The 15,422-nt window shown below is 47.5% G+C and overlaps 6 protein-coding genes across 6 annotated transcripts; 2 read left to right on the top strand and 4 right to left on the bottom strand.

Annotated features, from left to right (window-relative positions):
- Positions 1 to 1,408: 1,408 nt before the first annotated feature.
- Positions 1,409 to 3,441, bottom strand: L228DRAFT_247225 (hypothetical protein). The gene has a single exon (XM_018332595.1). It carries the CDS (start codon positions 3,294 to 3,296, stop codon positions 1,800 to 1,802), a length of 1,497 nt encoding a protein of 498 aa, XP_018188383.1. The 5' UTR covers positions 3,297 to 3,441; the 3' UTR covers positions 1,409 to 1,799.
- Positions 3,442 to 4,980: 1,539 nt separating this feature from the next.
- Positions 4,981 to 6,341, bottom strand: L228DRAFT_253195 (kinase domain protein; the record flags this gene model as incomplete). The annotated part of the gene is made up of 2 exons (XM_018333734.1): positions 4,981 to 5,750; positions 5,825 to 6,341. 2 exons carry the CDS (start codon positions 6,339 to 6,341, stop codon positions 4,981 to 4,983), a joined length of 1,287 nt encoding a protein of 428 aa, XP_018188382.1.
- Positions 6,342 to 6,759: 418 nt separating this feature from the next.
- Positions 6,760 to 7,410, top strand: L228DRAFT_282907 (hypothetical protein; the record flags this gene model as incomplete). Its single annotated transcript, XM_018336055.1, has 3 exons — positions 6,760 to 7,011; positions 7,108 to 7,201; positions 7,294 to 7,410. The coding sequence occupies exons 1-3, from the start codon at positions 6,863 to 6,865 to the stop codon at positions 7,408 to 7,410; spliced, it is 360 nt and encodes a 119-aa protein (XP_018188381.1). The 5' UTR covers positions 6,760 to 6,862.
- Positions 7,411 to 8,315: 905 nt separating this feature from the next.
- L228DRAFT_282906 (hypothetical protein) lies at positions 8,316 to 10,249 on the bottom strand. The gene is made up of 4 exons (XM_018336054.1): positions 9,882 to 10,249; positions 9,312 to 9,794; positions 8,898 to 9,253; positions 8,316 to 8,801 (listed from the first exon to the last, which is right to left on the bottom strand). Exons 1-4 carry the CDS (start codon positions 10,156 to 10,158, stop codon positions 8,619 to 8,621), a joined length of 1,299 nt encoding a protein of 432 aa, XP_018188380.1. The 5' UTR covers positions 10,159 to 10,249; the 3' UTR covers positions 8,316 to 8,618.
- A 384-nt stretch (positions 10,250 to 10,633) lies between these two features.
- Positions 10,634 to 12,792, bottom strand: L228DRAFT_238732 (hypothetical protein; the record flags this gene model as incomplete). The annotated part of the gene is made up of 2 exons (XM_018331075.1): positions 10,634 to 12,558; positions 12,621 to 12,792. 2 exons carry the CDS (start codon positions 12,790 to 12,792, stop codon positions 10,634 to 10,636), a joined length of 2,097 nt encoding a protein of 698 aa, XP_018188379.1.
- A 486-nt stretch (positions 12,793 to 13,278) lies between these two features.
- Positions 13,279 to 14,597, top strand: L228DRAFT_247219 (hypothetical protein). Its single transcript, XM_018332594.1, has 3 exons — positions 13,279 to 13,568; positions 13,766 to 14,012; positions 14,109 to 14,597. Exons 1-3 carry the CDS (start codon positions 13,482 to 13,484, stop codon positions 14,504 to 14,506), a joined length of 732 nt encoding a protein of 243 aa, XP_018188378.1. The 5' UTR covers positions 13,279 to 13,481; the 3' UTR covers positions 14,507 to 14,597.
- Positions 14,598 to 15,422: the final 825 nt, after the last annotated feature.

Genomic DNA, 15,422 nt, shown 5'->3' with positions numbered 1-15,422 from the left:
TCCTTTTGAGGTTCTCCTTGAAGGAAGGTTTGTTATTTTATTTCATTTTTTTTATTTGTTTATTTGCTCATTCTTTTTATTTTTTGTTCTCTTTTCCCATTCCTTTATTTTCCCCTTCCCAGTCCACACATCTGTGTCATACCTACAAACAAGTAAACAAAAAAGAAAGGACACATTGGATGGCAACCACATTGACAATTGGCAGTGTGATGTATCACTTGGACCCTCGGTCCAGTGATATAAGATGTATACTATATTCGTCTCTCCTGTATCCCAATGGATGACGCACCGAAGAAGGCTAGGAGATACTGTATTTTGTATTTTATATTTTATACCTTGTATTTTGTATTTTGTATTTTGTAAATTGTACAGACAGTTACACGATGACTACAACAAGGACTCTAGAAAGGGCCTTGTTCGAGAAAGTGTTGTGAATTTGTGAGCAAAGGGCAAACTCGAGGACAAACTCAATGGCAAGAATAAAGACAAGGAAAGAAAGTCTAAATTGTACCAAGAGCAGCAAAGCCATACTGTCATACACAGAAAACCAGATTCAATGATAGATTAATAGTACCTAGGTAACTAGGGTACTAGGTATATAAAGGGGAAAAAAGAGTGTACCGTGTATATATTCCACAGTGTTGTATTCGTATAGTACGTATAGTAAATGCAGTATATACAGTAAATAGTGAACAGTAAACAGTACATCTGAATGAATCAATGAATCAATGGATATATGATGATCCAAGTGTTTCAACTTTCTAGGACGTTGACGCAATGAAGACAGAGTCACAGCGGATTTCCCCCGTTACCCCCTTCCCCTTCCCTTTTCCCCTTCTTGACTCTTCCTCCCGCGCCCCGAACAAAAACGGTGGACCGTGGGGGGATGGACTATGGATTTATGAATTTATGAGTCTAGAGTCTACGATTCTACGAAGTACAAGGCTACCAATCTACGAATTTCCGACAATAGGGAGAAAATGAAGGGAAAAGGACTACGACAACAACAACAACAACAATGAGAAAAGGGAGAAAACTGAGGGAAAAAATAAAAAGCATGTGATATAACTGTACAGTGTACACAAAACAAATAAAACTAAATAAAACTACCTGAAATAAATGAATGAAAGGGGAACTCCGAACTCAGTGAGGCCAAATTGAAGCAACTCAAGACGGTAGACCCCCAGACCGCTTCATAAGTTGCAACTTGCAACTCCTACACACTGAGGGAGCCAGGACGAGACGTCGATACCTCTGTACACAAAACAAATCACACACAAATAACACAAAAATTCACACACAAACAAAACTAGATATCAGATAAATGAATGAATAAATAAATAAATAAAAATAAAATAAATAAATCAAATAAATCAAATAAATAAGAAAAAAGGTAATCTTGATATGATATTGGGTATCTAATTTCCGTAGAACCTTTGTGAAGTCTACAGAATCTAACATCTATACATCTATTTATAAGGTATAGACCTGTACGTGTATGTGTATGTGTAAATGTATCTGTTGAATATGAAAATTCAAAAACTTTTGCTCTTTTTGTGGTCCGTCCGTCTCTGTATTCTCCTGCTGATCGAATCTGACCATACCTTGGTCATATGAGTATACGAGGAATGGGTAGAATAAGGGAGATATCAATGACCAGACTGGATAAACCGAAAAGCCGGGATGTCAATAGAATAACCGGGTAGACAGAAAACCGAGATATAATGGATAGACAGAATGAAAGACCGCCGAGATATCAATAGAATGACCGGGTAAACAGAAGACTGAGATATAACGGACTACGCCGCAGTCGCATCCTTCTGCTTGGCATGCATCCAGTGCACGGCAGCTAGGCCATGGGGCTCGGTATCCTTGGCAGTCTTCTCCTCCAATTCCTCTTCTCGCTCCTCGACCAGCGTGGCTCGCTGGTTCAGCAAGCACAGGTACGCCTGCCAGCCGATAGCCATGGTGTTGGCAAAGAGGGGGCGCAGATGGGGATCGAGAAAAGTGTAATTGATTGCCGTAACGAGCGGCCAAAACTTTTGACTATTGACGAAACTTGTCGGGACGGTGTTTTTGATGTGTGTCCATGCTTCGGAGAATTTGGCGCCTAGGCTTCCGAAACCGTTGTTACCACTCCCGCTGCCGCTGCCATTACCACTACTGCCGGCTGCACCGCCGCTTGCAGCGGCCGCATGATGGTGGTGATGTTGGTAATAATGAGGCGAACGAAAGACATGCGATAAGAGGGACTGCATGCCGAAAAAGTAGGCGTTGAAAAAGGGCGTAAAGACAAGCTGGCTGACGAGAATCTTGTAGGCAATGGAAATCTTGAAGCTCGTTCGGTGGTTAAAGTTTCGCCCGAGATAAATGTACCAGTGGTAAAGCGGAATAGCGGTAATGGCACCCGTCACCATGGCTCGCAGTGCCCGTGCGGGATCGTAAAAGGATTGTTTGTCAGATTGTCCATCGGCCTTTGCACCCTCGGTGGCTGCGGCGGCGGCACCTGCACCCGTGATCTCTCTGGGTAGGTAATAGTACTCAATTGACTGCGCGGCGAGGTCTCCAAGAAAGTAGGTGACAATGGCGGTGCACAGTTGTGTAATGTATGGCCGCCGGTGGTTGGCTGCAGAGTAGCCCTTGTGAAACGACCCAAACGGCTCGGCGACTAATCGACGAACAATGGTCTTCCGCTTTGCTGGAGGGAGTTTTGGTGCAGGTTCTGGCACGATTGAAGCCGTCGTAGTTCGTGGCGCAGGCGGAGGTGGCGGGGGACCAGCAGCGTTGATCGACACTGTGCTGTTGCCGGAAGATGTACCAGAGCCGGATGGCGTCGTTGCAGCAGGGTGGTTTTCATGAGAGAATGGCGGCGGCGCGGTAAACGGCTTGGTTCCCATGCCAGGAGGAAGAGAGGACGCAGAAGAAGGAGAAGAAGAGGTCGAATGATTGTTCACTTCCGTGGAATATTTGCGATTGCCACGAACACAGCGGCCAGCGCTGAAGCGGAGACTGAGAAGGCTGCGGCGGGACAGCATTTGGAGGGATTGTTCAATCGTCAATGGCAGCATCTGACGACGATAAGGAGAAGATCGAGAGGTGAAATCGTAAAGAGTGTGCGAGCCTGGCTGCATCGAGCAGCCGCTGCGCTCATAAGACACGTAGGATCTCTTTGGTGCCTGATAATGATGGGGAGGCTGAGCAGGCGGGTAGGATTCCCGAGAAGAAGGCCGCTGGTGGGTGCGGGTCAAGACAACTCGCACGGCTCCTCCGGCCTTTGCCTTGACAGCCGTACCCATTGTGATTGCTGTATCGTAGCAATGATGTGTAGACAGACTCGATGGTGACGATTAGATGAAAAGGGAATAGAAAACGAAGGAGTGGGCAGCCATATCTATGACAGTATAAAATTGGCGTGAGTAAGGAATGGAGAGAGGGGGTTTGAAAAGGGAGGGGTGGAAATTAGTTTAGGAGGATTGCCTTGGCGGTGTGTGTGACTGGTTTGATAAGGCCTCGATAAGCGCGGATTATCTGTTGATCCGGGCTCTCGGAGGTTGCTGCCGAATGTAGCCGCGCCCTCGCCCGGCCCGGCACACTCACCCCGACGAGAACCGTCTACGCCGATTGGACATGGATGGCGCTATGAGCGAATTTCAAGCAATTGATTCTCTGATCAGAGTTTTCCATCTTCGCTTTCATGAAAGAGAATCTTTTCGAAAACACAAGAACACAATTTCATTTGCATTATGAAGAATTTCTATTGCATTTCAGCCGGTCGGATAAGCACTACAGTAAGCAACAAGGGGATTTTCTCGCGGTTCCTGCATATAAATTGGTCGTGTGACGGAATTATTTCCCCGGATAACGGGTACTCTTCCCGCGTCCCTGGAATTTCTGGAACTTGCCACTTTCGGGCATCAGAAGCCCTTAGTGCCTGTTTAAGCGAGCTCTATGACACTTTTTGCTCCATCAGACTACGCAGAGTACTCGTTGACGTGACAGCGTCATAGCCCTGACAGGTAAGAGATTCGCACCGCTTGATTCATTTCGGTCTCGCTGCCGCAAGTTGCAAATTCCGTATTTTCATTTAGATAGCTACAACGGTGTCAGAAGAACAAAAATCCCGGTGCCTACGTTCCGGTTAATAACAGCGTAATTCGGAGTGCCAAGCTTCTATGTGCTGTCCGGCCGTTAACCATGTCCTTGATGGCCTCGGCCACTGGCAGCAGGCAGTCCAGCATAAACAGAGAGCTAATTTTCTTTATTCTCTCTCCTTCTTCTTTTCATTTGAAAATGGCCTCGCTCGAGTGACCGGGTAATCTGAGCTGAGACACGAGGCCATCGGCAATTGATACCGAAGGCTGTCAGGACCTTCGGGAAAGCGTGCCATTTAGGTTGTGTTGCATCAACGTTCCCCGATTAGATATTGTGAAGAGCCTATGCATACAGACGTATCCGGGCTCACGTTTTATGGAGCCAGAAACTGATATCGATGTTTGCTTCCTTTATCAGATTCAATCTACGATATTTTCAAGAGGAAGGCAAAGCTGCGACCAGAGACGACTCTAGCCTGGTCATGCAACACGATCATAGTCAAGCCCTAAATCAATGTATTGAATGGCTTACTGCACCTGGAAGAGTCCCTAGCTAAGCTCGTCCCCTTCACCTTGACAATCCTTTTTGTAGTCCACGTACAGAGCTCAGCCCGACCATCCCATGACTCGTCCACCCGGTCATAGCAACGTCCTAAGCCAAATCGACCAAGTAAAAGGACAAAATACAGCGCATTGCATGTATTGCACAGATCTGCCCCGAATTCCCAGGACGTAGATGCTTGCAGAATAGCAATGCTAACATCTGACAATGATTTCCCACCATGTATTCTCAATCGATGAAGACATGGACGTCTCCATCCAGAGCGTGCTTCGACTCCAATTCTCGTCACAACCCCTAAGACCAGTCCCAGGATTACAAGGCGGTCATCTACTCCATTTGCAAGCTTCGTTCAAGATCAGGCAATGCCCACTTGGTCATCCACTCCGACTGTAAAACTTCTTCGGCCGTTAGTCGTTCGTCTGGCTCAAATGCCAACATTCGACGCATTAAATCTAAAATGGCGGCCGTTTCCTCCTTCTCATACTCGCCCATACCGGTTTTCCGTCGCCACTTCTGCACCTTCTCCTCGAACGCCTTATCAATCGGTGGCGATACCTCCCGGCCCTCTCTTGGACGCCTGTTGTCGTCAAAGAATTGACTCTTCTCTTCCCAGCGCTCCCACCACCTGTGAGGCATGCTCCCCAACAAATCATTGTGGTCTGCAACCAACTCGTCCGGGGTGACAAATTCGCTGAAGAAAATGGCCTTCATGCCAAGGATTTCCCAGATCGCTGTGGCCAAGCTCCAAATGTCCGCTGAATATGAGAGAGGGGTGTCAGGTTCAAATCGAGCCTCTGGTGGTCGCACCGGTAGCGGCGTGTGGCAGTCTTTTCCCGGACGAAACTCCGAGTCTGGGGCAAATGCCTCGCCAAAATCACTCAGAAGCAACTTCGCGTCGGATAGTAAGAACTCTTTCGCATCCTTTCCAAGATAGAGTGGTATTACTGCTTTTGCTGGGACATTTGGCGGAAGCGGTTCCCCATCGCATCGTGTAATGGGGACTGTCTCGGGCTCGCCATATTCTTTATATAGTTGCTCAATTGAAAGGTGGTCAAAACCTGATGGGAGTTTCACTAAGACATTGCGGAGATGGATATCTAAATAAAGACACGATGAGTATTAGCTGAGTCCAGTCAAACCATCAACAGTTTCCGTGACCACCATAACAAACCTCCATGAACATAGCCTCGTGAGTGCATATATGCAACAGCTAATGTGAGACCAGCCGATAATGCCCGCGTAACGTCTAGAGGGAATAGACGACTATAAGACACCTCTCTAAGATTGCATCGTGCGGGAGCCGTTATGTAGCACACATGTGTTCCGTTGGGACCTTTCAGCTCAAACTCATCGAGGGGAAGAGGCATTGAATCGCACCCCGGATGTCTCAACGAAGACGGTGGTAGTGGCGCAGAAAGAGCTCGGAGAGTATTAGTCTCTCGTGGAATCGAGTTTGCTATGCCGATTTTGACAGCAACATAGCGCTTTAGTGAAGTGTCCTGGGCAAGCCAAACTGTCGAATAGCCCCCAAAACCGAGCTTGTCTACAATGCGGTATCGTCCGTGAAGTACATCCCCAATCATGATGGGATGATAGCCCCCAGGTCTATATTTTTCAAGCTTCTCCGCGCCATCAATCCAGTTGTACTCGTAGTGACGATTCGTGGCGTCTTCTTCGCCGCTTGACATTGCTGTTGATGAACGACTAGAGGTGGAGCTCAGCCGTTTGAACACTCTAAAATCAGGTCTCCAAGAGCAACTAGTAGATAGCGGGCGTGATATCGAAGCAAAAATTGGAAGCGAGCTCGGTGTTAAGAAGACCGGAATGATTGAAGCAGCTATTTTAATGCAGCGCCTCATGTTAAAACAATGGTGGTGGCTCTTGTTCGTTGTCATGGCCAGGTATACCCGAGTGCGGAACTGAGGGCGGAATTGCCCCAGCTCATTCGGGTAACTTAGGCGCCGTAACTATCCAACCCCAGGAACAACTCTAAATTTAGTCCCACTAGACGCTCTGTAATGTTTACCAAAATACCATCTTGCATATACGTAGCATATGAGCTGATATATTTGTGACCTACGGCTAACGCTTGGCAGGGTAACAGTTTATAAATTAATAAAAGGGGCAAGATGGTCTTCTCTTCATCATACCGAGTACTATCTGAATCTTGTGCTCTGGCTTGAGCAAAAGTACTCATTGTTCTGCAGCCATGGCTGCTGCTAAAGGAGGAGTAAATTTTATCAAGTACTATTTCTATGAGGGCAACACAATCACTGCTGCTCGGAAAAGCGCATTAGTTTCCCTGGCCTACGCAACTGCCCGAGACCAACAGCAGGCACCTAAGGCAATTCTCATTCGGTAAGTCCTGGTCCTTAATTCGGTCAATTGCCATGTGCCTGAGATATACTTCAGGCAGTACACATATTCTTAAGTGCTAACCAGACGGCGATTTAGAGCTGACATCCATAATACAACTACCATCGATGGCATGCATACCGAGGACCCCAAAGGCTGGCATGGCACCTTTGCCTTCAAGACCGACACTCAGGTAGAAGAGAAGTTTCATGTGGCATCGCATGGATACACTAATGGAAAGAGGATTTTGTCCTAAAGGAGGCAACTCACACTATGGAAAAGCAGGACAGTACTCCTCGGGGTGGAAAGAAGTCGGGAAAGGTTGTTTGGCCAGACGAGCATCTACTGGAAGAATATAAGGGTAACCCCATTGGTTACTCGCACCTCCCCGAGCAGAATTGAGAGCAGAAAATAACCAATAAAGACGAGGGTTTATGACCTTCTCTTGTTGTGTCTCGCCCATCAGAGTGAAAAAGGATATGACATAAACGGCAGGGGAAGACTGTTCTTGGTCGGATGCAGCAAGGCTTCTTCGAGAAATATCCAGGAAGAAGTCAGGGCCCTATCAAAGAACGCTGAGTGCGAATCTCAATAATAGACTGGGACGATAATTCTGTATCTATTCGTTATGGAAAGCTTCGTGGCAATGTTATTGGTAGAATTTGGGTTTATTTTCATGATTTGAAGCAGACCCGCCAGCTTATATGCTTCCTTTGATTCAATGAACACAAGGATCTGGAGGCTACAATTCCTCATGCTATCTAATACAATGGTGAAAGAGATATGTGCCGGCCAAATTGGGAAAGTCAAGAAGGGAAACCCTGTTACTTATGAGGTATTGTGTGCTTCTTGGGTCTGAACCATCAACTAAAAGACGTAAGGCTCTTGGTCAACCGTTGCTTCCAAGTCCCAACTAGTCAGTGTTACAACAAGGTACGCCATTGGACCCATTTCGAGATATGGGTGATCTGAATGGACTTGAAGCATGTTGGTGCCGAATGTCTAACGTCTGCATACCAACTGCATCAAAGAATCAATAGTAAATCGTAAACAGGCGCAAGATTTCGTTGTTACCGGTCGACAGGGTGATACAATTCTATACGTGTATGTGTATTTCAGGTCCAATCAGGCTTAACTAAAGCCTTAGTAGTTGCTTTTCTGCCTTTATCATTCTATTTGATAACTTCATAATTGTGAGCCATAGAATATTAACCACGTCAGCTTCAATCGGGCTACAGTCCGTGAAACAAAGCCAAATGAATATTCAGCGTCTCTTCACCACACTAGAAAGTATGTAGACAATTTCTGCATGTGAGATGGTTGTCACTGAGACCTGAGTCTCCATTCAACCAGGAAGAACGCGCAAGCGGAATACACGTGTCAAAAATTCATTAAAGGATATTTTCAGATTAAGGTTTGTATGTATGCAATAACATCTCGAAAAACTCATCAACGCCATAGCTCATTATTCTCGTGCGCCTTGAAATACCTCATCAAAACCAGTAGCAAATTCTTGGACTGTTTGCACTCCTTAAAATGCCGAGAAGTTTTAGCACATGCGTGTCCCCTTGCCTAATTGAGTAAATGGATTTTACCTCCATGAAAGTACATTACTTGCTTGCTTGCATCGCCGAAAGCTGCTCAAACTCTTTGAAACTCAAGCCATCTTTCCTCTCAAAGTCTGCAGTCGGACTGGCATATGCGCCAGCACCTGCACCGCCAGCGCTCATAGGAATCATGTCCTCCGGAACGCCTGCGGTCTTACGTCTTGCTTGGCGATGGTTATCGATCAGCTGTATCATTGGCATTAGCAGAGTGAAAACCGACAACTAACTCCAAGCCATAGTGTATCAAATCCATAGTGTGGCTTGTGACAGCCAGGTACTCACATAAAATTTCCTTCCCAGTTCCTTGATGTCCTTGGCACCGTTGCTCAAATTTCCAAGCAACGTCACCAGGGATACATCATTCTTTTCGGCAAGAGACTCCTGCTCAAAAGCTTGGCTGTTGGCAGGTATCAGTAGCGGCAGCCGCTGGAGGAGAGCTTGTATTGATCGTAGAATGGTGTGGTTGATCTCGGAATGCTGTGGCGAGGTCGGCTGAGCAGCATTTTCCGTTGAAGAGGTAGACTCAACGCCAGTAGTAAGGTAAGATGGAGGGAGGCTAGTGAGATATGCTCTGATAAGCTTGATTCTCGAATGCAGCATTCTGGTGGCGTTTGCTTTAGCAGTGAGAGTTGCAATTACTACCGAGGTATTAGCACATGCATTATGTATATCAAGAAGTCCTCAAACAAAGCTTACATTCTTCGTCTTCGGGAGACAGAACGACAGAGTCCGTATCAGTTTTCTTCTCTGCAGCCTTTGCCTTCTTCGATCCGAGCTTTGTGCTTGGATCAACCGCAACGGCACCGCCTCCTCCTCTAACAACAAAGTCGACCCCGATCATTTCCGCCTCCCCGGTTTCCACAGAATATGGTAACTCGCGAAACCTCAGCTTGAGGGCATCTTCGCCTTCAACCTGCATTTCATTGTCGCCTGCCTCCCCGCCAGCGGTGGCATGACTGTCTCCTTCATATATGCTCTCATAGATGGTCAGAGGAAGTTTACCTCCAACGGGACCGTCCTCTCGACTCGACGGATGAAAGGCGAGCAGAACTGCCGATTCATTATACTTGTGCAAAATGTATCGATGGATAGGTAGGTGGTGAGACTGCGGGCCAGACTTGGGAGTGATAGTGAACCAGCCAGCAAGATCTAGAGCTGGAGGTTTGTGGACATCCTTAACTAGAGAGACAAAATAGATGTTAGATTCATCAAATAATTCGAGGAGAAGCTTGAAAATGAGTTAAAAAGTGAGAATCATTCACTTACATTGCTGTAATCTCTCCTCAAACCAGTCTTGATGGAGCATCACATTGCCGTCGTCTGTTGCGACTAGCTTACATTCAAATGCATGCTCTAAGCTAACTTCGCGGCCGTGTTGCTGTCCAAGTATTGCTCCCACAATCGGACCCTCCTGATTCCTCAGTGTATGTCTGGTGATATAGTCTGAGATTGTCAACAAGACAAGCGGGTGAAGGTGGATGAGCAAGCTCGACTCCGATGATGGGTGTGCGGAGAGTAGAGGATTGTGCTCGTTTTCCGCCATTCTGATGATAGCTGTCTGCGGTAAGCTCAAGTGAAAAAGACCTAAAGCTCAGCAGTGAGCTTCTGCTTTATCATGTGGGAGACCAGTTGAGTCTGACCTATAGCTCGTCTTGATGCTCATGCTCTTGGTGAATTGAGGTCACTGTTTGCACTGTTTGTCTACAAGCGATATCGTGGTTCGGTTATTGCGGGGACAGCAGGACGGCTGCCTCGATAGAAATAACCACTCAGGAGGATGCTCCGACGTCTCACAAATAACTTCCGATTCATACGTAACGATTAACTTCTAATTTTTTGACTTGGGAAATGTTTGAGGCAGTGAAACAAACTTGTTGATGATTCTTAGGATATCGTGAGTGGAAGAGAAAAAAAAGAACAATCAGTCATAGCAAGCGCCAAACCCCTCTTTATGCAGATGCTTTTTCGTCGTAATATTCCATGTCCTTACAACCGTTTATTACTCTTTGCACGCTCGTTCATAGCTCAATAGTACCAATGCGACCTCCCACCTCGCCTGAAGGGCTCCAGGGACCCTCAGCAATTCTTCCATTCACGATACTGATCAAATCCGTCAAACCCTCTACATCGCCAGAAGTGTCGTCCAAAGCTCTATGGAACAGCTTCAATGTATCGAACTTGGCGACAGCGACCTTGTAAGCAACACTTTCGGTATCGCCTCGGCCGCCAACCAGGTTGCTAAATGTCTGCGCTGGCTTAAGAAGGTAAGGTACCAGCGCATCATTTCCGGGAGACGCGAGAAGAGCAGGGACAACGGTGGGAGGCGTCGGCATTGAAGACATTGGAAGCAGCGAAATGATTTGCTCATCTGAAGGCAGCATAAACCGACCTATTTCTGTGGTAGGTTCTGAAGTTGCGAGGCCTGTCCAGTTTGCTGAAATGATATTGGCAAGCATATCGATTGCCGCTAGAGCGGTTTCTTTCAACGCCACAGTCTCAGCGTGCTGAACCACGTGCTTGTACATGGACTGATTGTTGTAGACGTAAAGAAGGTAGAGGGCCCGCGCTGCTACAGCTTCAGAAGTGACGAATTGTTGTTGAATGTGGTCATCCGATGGTCGCGGTGGGAAATGAATTTCATTCTGCGTTCGAGACGGTCCATGGAAGATAGTCCCAAGTGTGCTAAGAGCATCTGCATTGGCTGGAGAGGTAGGAAGAAGAGAGACCGGACTCGCATGCCACACGCCACGAGAGGTTCGCTGTTGGCTCGAGCCAAACCGCGGAAGTAGTGCCACGCGCGGTAGCGATGCAAGCAGATGCAAATCATTCTTGGGGGAGTCCCCCTGGGCCCATTTACCCGGCGACACGTCCAGAGCAGAGGAAACCCGCGCCAAAATCCGTTCGATACTCGTCGGGCTTGAGACTTCGGCAGAAAGTAGATGGAGGGGATATGTTGAAGCGTAAACCGAGAGATAATTTGCAGCGCGGCTTCCGAGATAAATGACATCTATTGGGTCGTGCTGCGGATTTTCAGGGTCAAGGTAGAAGGAGGTCGTCCGCCGGTGTAAACCTCGGGAAATGAGATATTCAAGGGTGTGAGATGATCGCAGCGGATGATTGCCAGGTGAAGATTGCGTTACGCTCTCAGATTTTGATGTTGGACGTGCTTGGAGAAGCTTTGAGAAGAAGTCGATGAGGGTCATGTGCATCAGCACGTCGTCCTTAATGTCTACCATGTGGATGGCGGCGAAGTCTAGCAAACCGGCTTGACCAGAGCGTAGACCGAATGCAGTCTCAACCTCTGAGATTTGCGTCTCAGAGATGGCTTTCCAGTCCAGTTGAGCAATCTTTGGTATCAAATCCATAAGTCTGGCTTGAGCAAGCGTCTTGTCTCGCTTGCTAAGTTGGCCCTCTTGACCGAGCGTTTTGAGGCTGCACAGGGAGAAGAACAAGCTATAGGTATCCTTGTCCTTGAATATCCTTCTCCACATAAGCCCCTGGCCTCTTGCCTCATTTTGAACAATCGAATCTACATCCTGTATATGCGCCGGGGCACCAGCTGGCCGCTCTGCATAATCCACCTTCAACAGGCCCCATAGCACTCGACCGGCCTTTTCGGCGATTTCAACCTCTGGCGTGCAAAGCCATAACCGTATGAGATTTGCCACAACTTCTGCCTTCCCGGCAACTATTGCAGCTTCGCTCGGCGATCGAGACGCTTTTTCCAGAAGAGTCAAAACCAATATATTGAAGGGTTGGAGAGAGATATCAAGGCCAGCTGCAAAATTGACCTCTGGCGTCAAGGCTAAGACATCAGTAAAAGAATACGGTTCGAGTAGCCGAATGAGAAGTTTATTTATGGGCGCAGGATCTTGTTGAAGGCTTGAAATCATGGATGAAAGCTGCAAAACGAGACCATCGATCAGTGATCGATTCTGCGAGTCTGCGAGCACTGTCAGTCATGCAGTCACGGCTGCTGGGTAAAAACGAAGCTTCAGTTCGTACCTGCAATCAATGAAGGAACATAGGCATCGAAACGATCGAGTAGTCTATCATCCAGTGAGGTTGTTGGTATCGTCTTGACCTCCTCCAAGTGGCGCTGCACCTCATCAAGCAAGCCTGCGGGCAAAACAGACGCCGCTCGTTCTGAGGGCGAAGACATTTGTTGATCCGACATGGGGTTAGGCGGTCAGGAGTGTCTGGGAAAGAAGTTGTCTGCGGGCGAAAAGATGACAATCAACACCGTAAGAAAACTGGTTCGACCTTGAAGATTGTTGAAGGATCGGGGACAGTGCCTCAGGACAGCGACAGCAGAGCGCACGTTTCAAGTAGGTCAGACGAAGCTAAGACGGCGAAAATGAGGGTCCACGGTCGAGTGGCAAGGTCATACAACTTCAAACGCCCAAACGCACCACAATAAGTCGCTACCCTAGGATGCCTAATTTATCAAAAACATGATATACTTGGGGTGAAGGGATACAGAACAATAATCACAACAGATGCTTCGGCCAAGTAGGAAGTCCTAGAGCTAAAAGCGTGACGGGTAGGATCGGCCATTTACTTTACGTATGAGTTAGTGGGGGGCGGTTAGGCCGTGCCCCACCAGCGAATGTTTGCTGGCTGAATTTTGCGGAGAAATTCTAAACCTTCATCAAAAGTAAAAAATTCCCTGTTCATAATCCACCATTGTCGCACTCATCACCATTCAGCCCCCGGGCTAGAGGACTATGTCCTGCGGATTCATCTCTTTCAATCGACACAGTATTGCGAGGTAGCCACTCAATAAATCAGCGCCCGCCCGTCAAGTTCGTTTAAGTCATGTCGCGAGGCGGGCGAGGAGGATTTCGGGGACGAGGGGGTGGGGGAATGATGGGCAGGATAGCTGGCGCCAATGCTTCCTGGTACGACGAGTTAGACGGCGATCTCGACACCAGGCCTTCTGAGCTCTTTCCGGTGAGTTCAACTGCGCCGTGACGTCCACGTACTCAAGCTGTTCCGGACTATTATCCGTACATATTTTTTTTGGAGTATCTTGGGCGATTTTTTGATTACCTTCTTCTCATATTACTCCGTGCCTTACCTCGATGGACCCTGCGCGCCCAACACATGTCACTGTTCCTTGGAGCGAATCCGTGCTGAGCATCATACAGCCTGTTATTCCGCCCATCGCAAAGCAGCTCTCTCGACTGGAACGAACACAAGTTGCGCGATACCGCACATTACGCGATCGAGTACATGAAGGACCGCTCTATACAGAACTCGGAGAGAATGTAGCAGAAGCGAAAAAGGCCACGTCCTCGGCAGCCACGGCCGATCCTTTTACCAGCATGCCAACCTACGGCATGAAATATATGAAGAAGCGCAGAAAGATTCCCAGATTAGACACCCGTCCATATGGTAGGTCACACTGCAGACGTTTCACGAGATGCGCCCAGAAGATGAGGGCAGCGCTCTGGGCGGGACTATAAAGCTAATAAAGGCTGTGAAACACAGTTCTGCGTCTCTTTCCGGCAGAGCTCTGGTCGACGCTCGACCCACACCACGAAAAGTCCGATGTTCCGGGCTCGAAGAAACGCAAGAGATTGATGATTTCGACGAATCGCACGGGTGCTTTGGACGATTTGGAAGCCGCCGACGAAGAGGAAGACGTAGACGATATGGAGAGGAAGAAGCGCGCCATTGACAATGTGCCCGAGGTTGAGGAGGAAGATGACGAGGACAAGGCCCTCGACGAAGAGCCCGAGGAAGAAGATGTCGATGACGACTTCTCCGAAGATGACGATGACATGGGAGGAGACTACAACGCAGAAAACTACTTTGATGATGGCGGAGACGATGCAGCAGACGACTGGGGCGATGACGATGGAGGCGGCGGCGGAGATTACTACTGATGCATGTAACAGCGAGCGACACGTCTTCTCACCTTTTGCTTGCATAAGCATTGGCGTTTTTGGGTAATTTTCGACATTTACAATACCGCATATGGCCATCAAAGCGGCCAGTTTTGCATTTCTTCATAACATTTAACTTTGAGATATCCGCATCAAAATTAAGATGAGCTTTTGGAACAGTCATCTGCATTATCTGCACTTTACTTTATTGCATTTCCCAAATTGGTCTTCTCTACACTTAATCCTCTCCGCAGTCATCCCTATTCTCGTTTGAATTCGAGAAATATCCTCTAGACCTGACTATAGGCCCCAGTTCACCATCCACTGCCAGACAACAATCAAATAAAGCATTTCCCAACATTGATACTAATAAACTTCCATCGCTGGCCCCATTACGTCCATCCCACGCACCGCAGCCCGCCACGTCTTGCGAAACTTGCTTACTTATCTGCAGCAACCGTATGTAACCGCATCTCGGAGGAATAATATTCGGTATAGCCAACCTTCTAGCTTCCATGGAAGAGCCTTCTATCCTATCACTACCTTAGGTCTTGTTGAACTCTTATACAAGCCAAGCGCAGCGCAATTGTACCTAAACCGGATGAAGATATATATATATATCTACCAACCTTTCCAGCCTTATCTCTATATCTCCCAGAGTTAAAACTCCGAAAGTCCAGCTCTGCATTGCGCCAACGTTGTGCGTCTTATCCCACGCATTTATTGATTATACCACGTTAGACCTAGAATCATAGAGACATGTGAAATCTACGCACCTACCTACCTACCTAAAGAGTCCTGGTCCCCAATTGGCATTTTCTATTGGATCTACTAGATCTACTAGAATAGTAAAGATATGCAGACTCCTTGTACTCCGTAGCACCCCTATACTCCGTCTAGTAGTCAATATACACAG

The sequence above is a fragment of the Xylona heveae genome (genome assembly GCF_001619985.1).
Source record: "Xylona heveae TC161 unplaced genomic scaffold L228scaffold_5, whole genome shotgun sequence".
Lineage (NCBI taxonomy): Eukaryota > Fungi > Ascomycota > Xylonomycetes > Xylonales > Xylonaceae > Xylona > Xylona heveae.
This window is presented reverse-complemented; position numbering and strand designations above follow the sequence as displayed.

Bases quoted from the DNA above. Each gene is read 5' to 3' on its own strand.
- L228DRAFT_247219 (XM_018332594.1), top strand. From the start codon at position 13,482: ATGATGGGCAGGATAGCTGGCGCCAATGCTTCCTGGTACGACGAGTTA. The intron at 13,569-13,765 runs GTGAGTTCAACT...AGCATCATACAG, and splicing joins GGCCTTCTGAGCTCTTTCCG to CCTGTTATTCCGCCCATCGC. The intron at 14,013-14,108 runs GTAGGTCACACT...TGTGAAACACAG, and splicing joins ATTAGACACCCGTCCATATG to TTCTGCGTCTCTTTCCGGCA.
- L228DRAFT_282906 (XM_018336054.1), bottom strand. From the start codon at position 10,158: ATGGCGGAAAACGAGCACAATCCTCTACTCTCCGCACACCCATCATCG. The intron at 9,254-9,311 runs GTAAGCTTTGTT...ATACCTCGGTAG, and splicing joins GTCTCCCGAAGACGAAGAAT to TAATTGCAACTCTCACTGCT. The intron at 8,802-8,897 runs GTGAGTACCTGG...CCAATGATACAG, and splicing joins AACTGGGAAGGAAATTTTAT to CTGATCGATAACCATCGCCA.
- L228DRAFT_247225 (XM_018332595.1), bottom strand. From the start codon at position 3,296: ATGGGTACGGCTGTCAAGGCAAAGGCCGGAGGAGCCGTGCGAGTTGTC.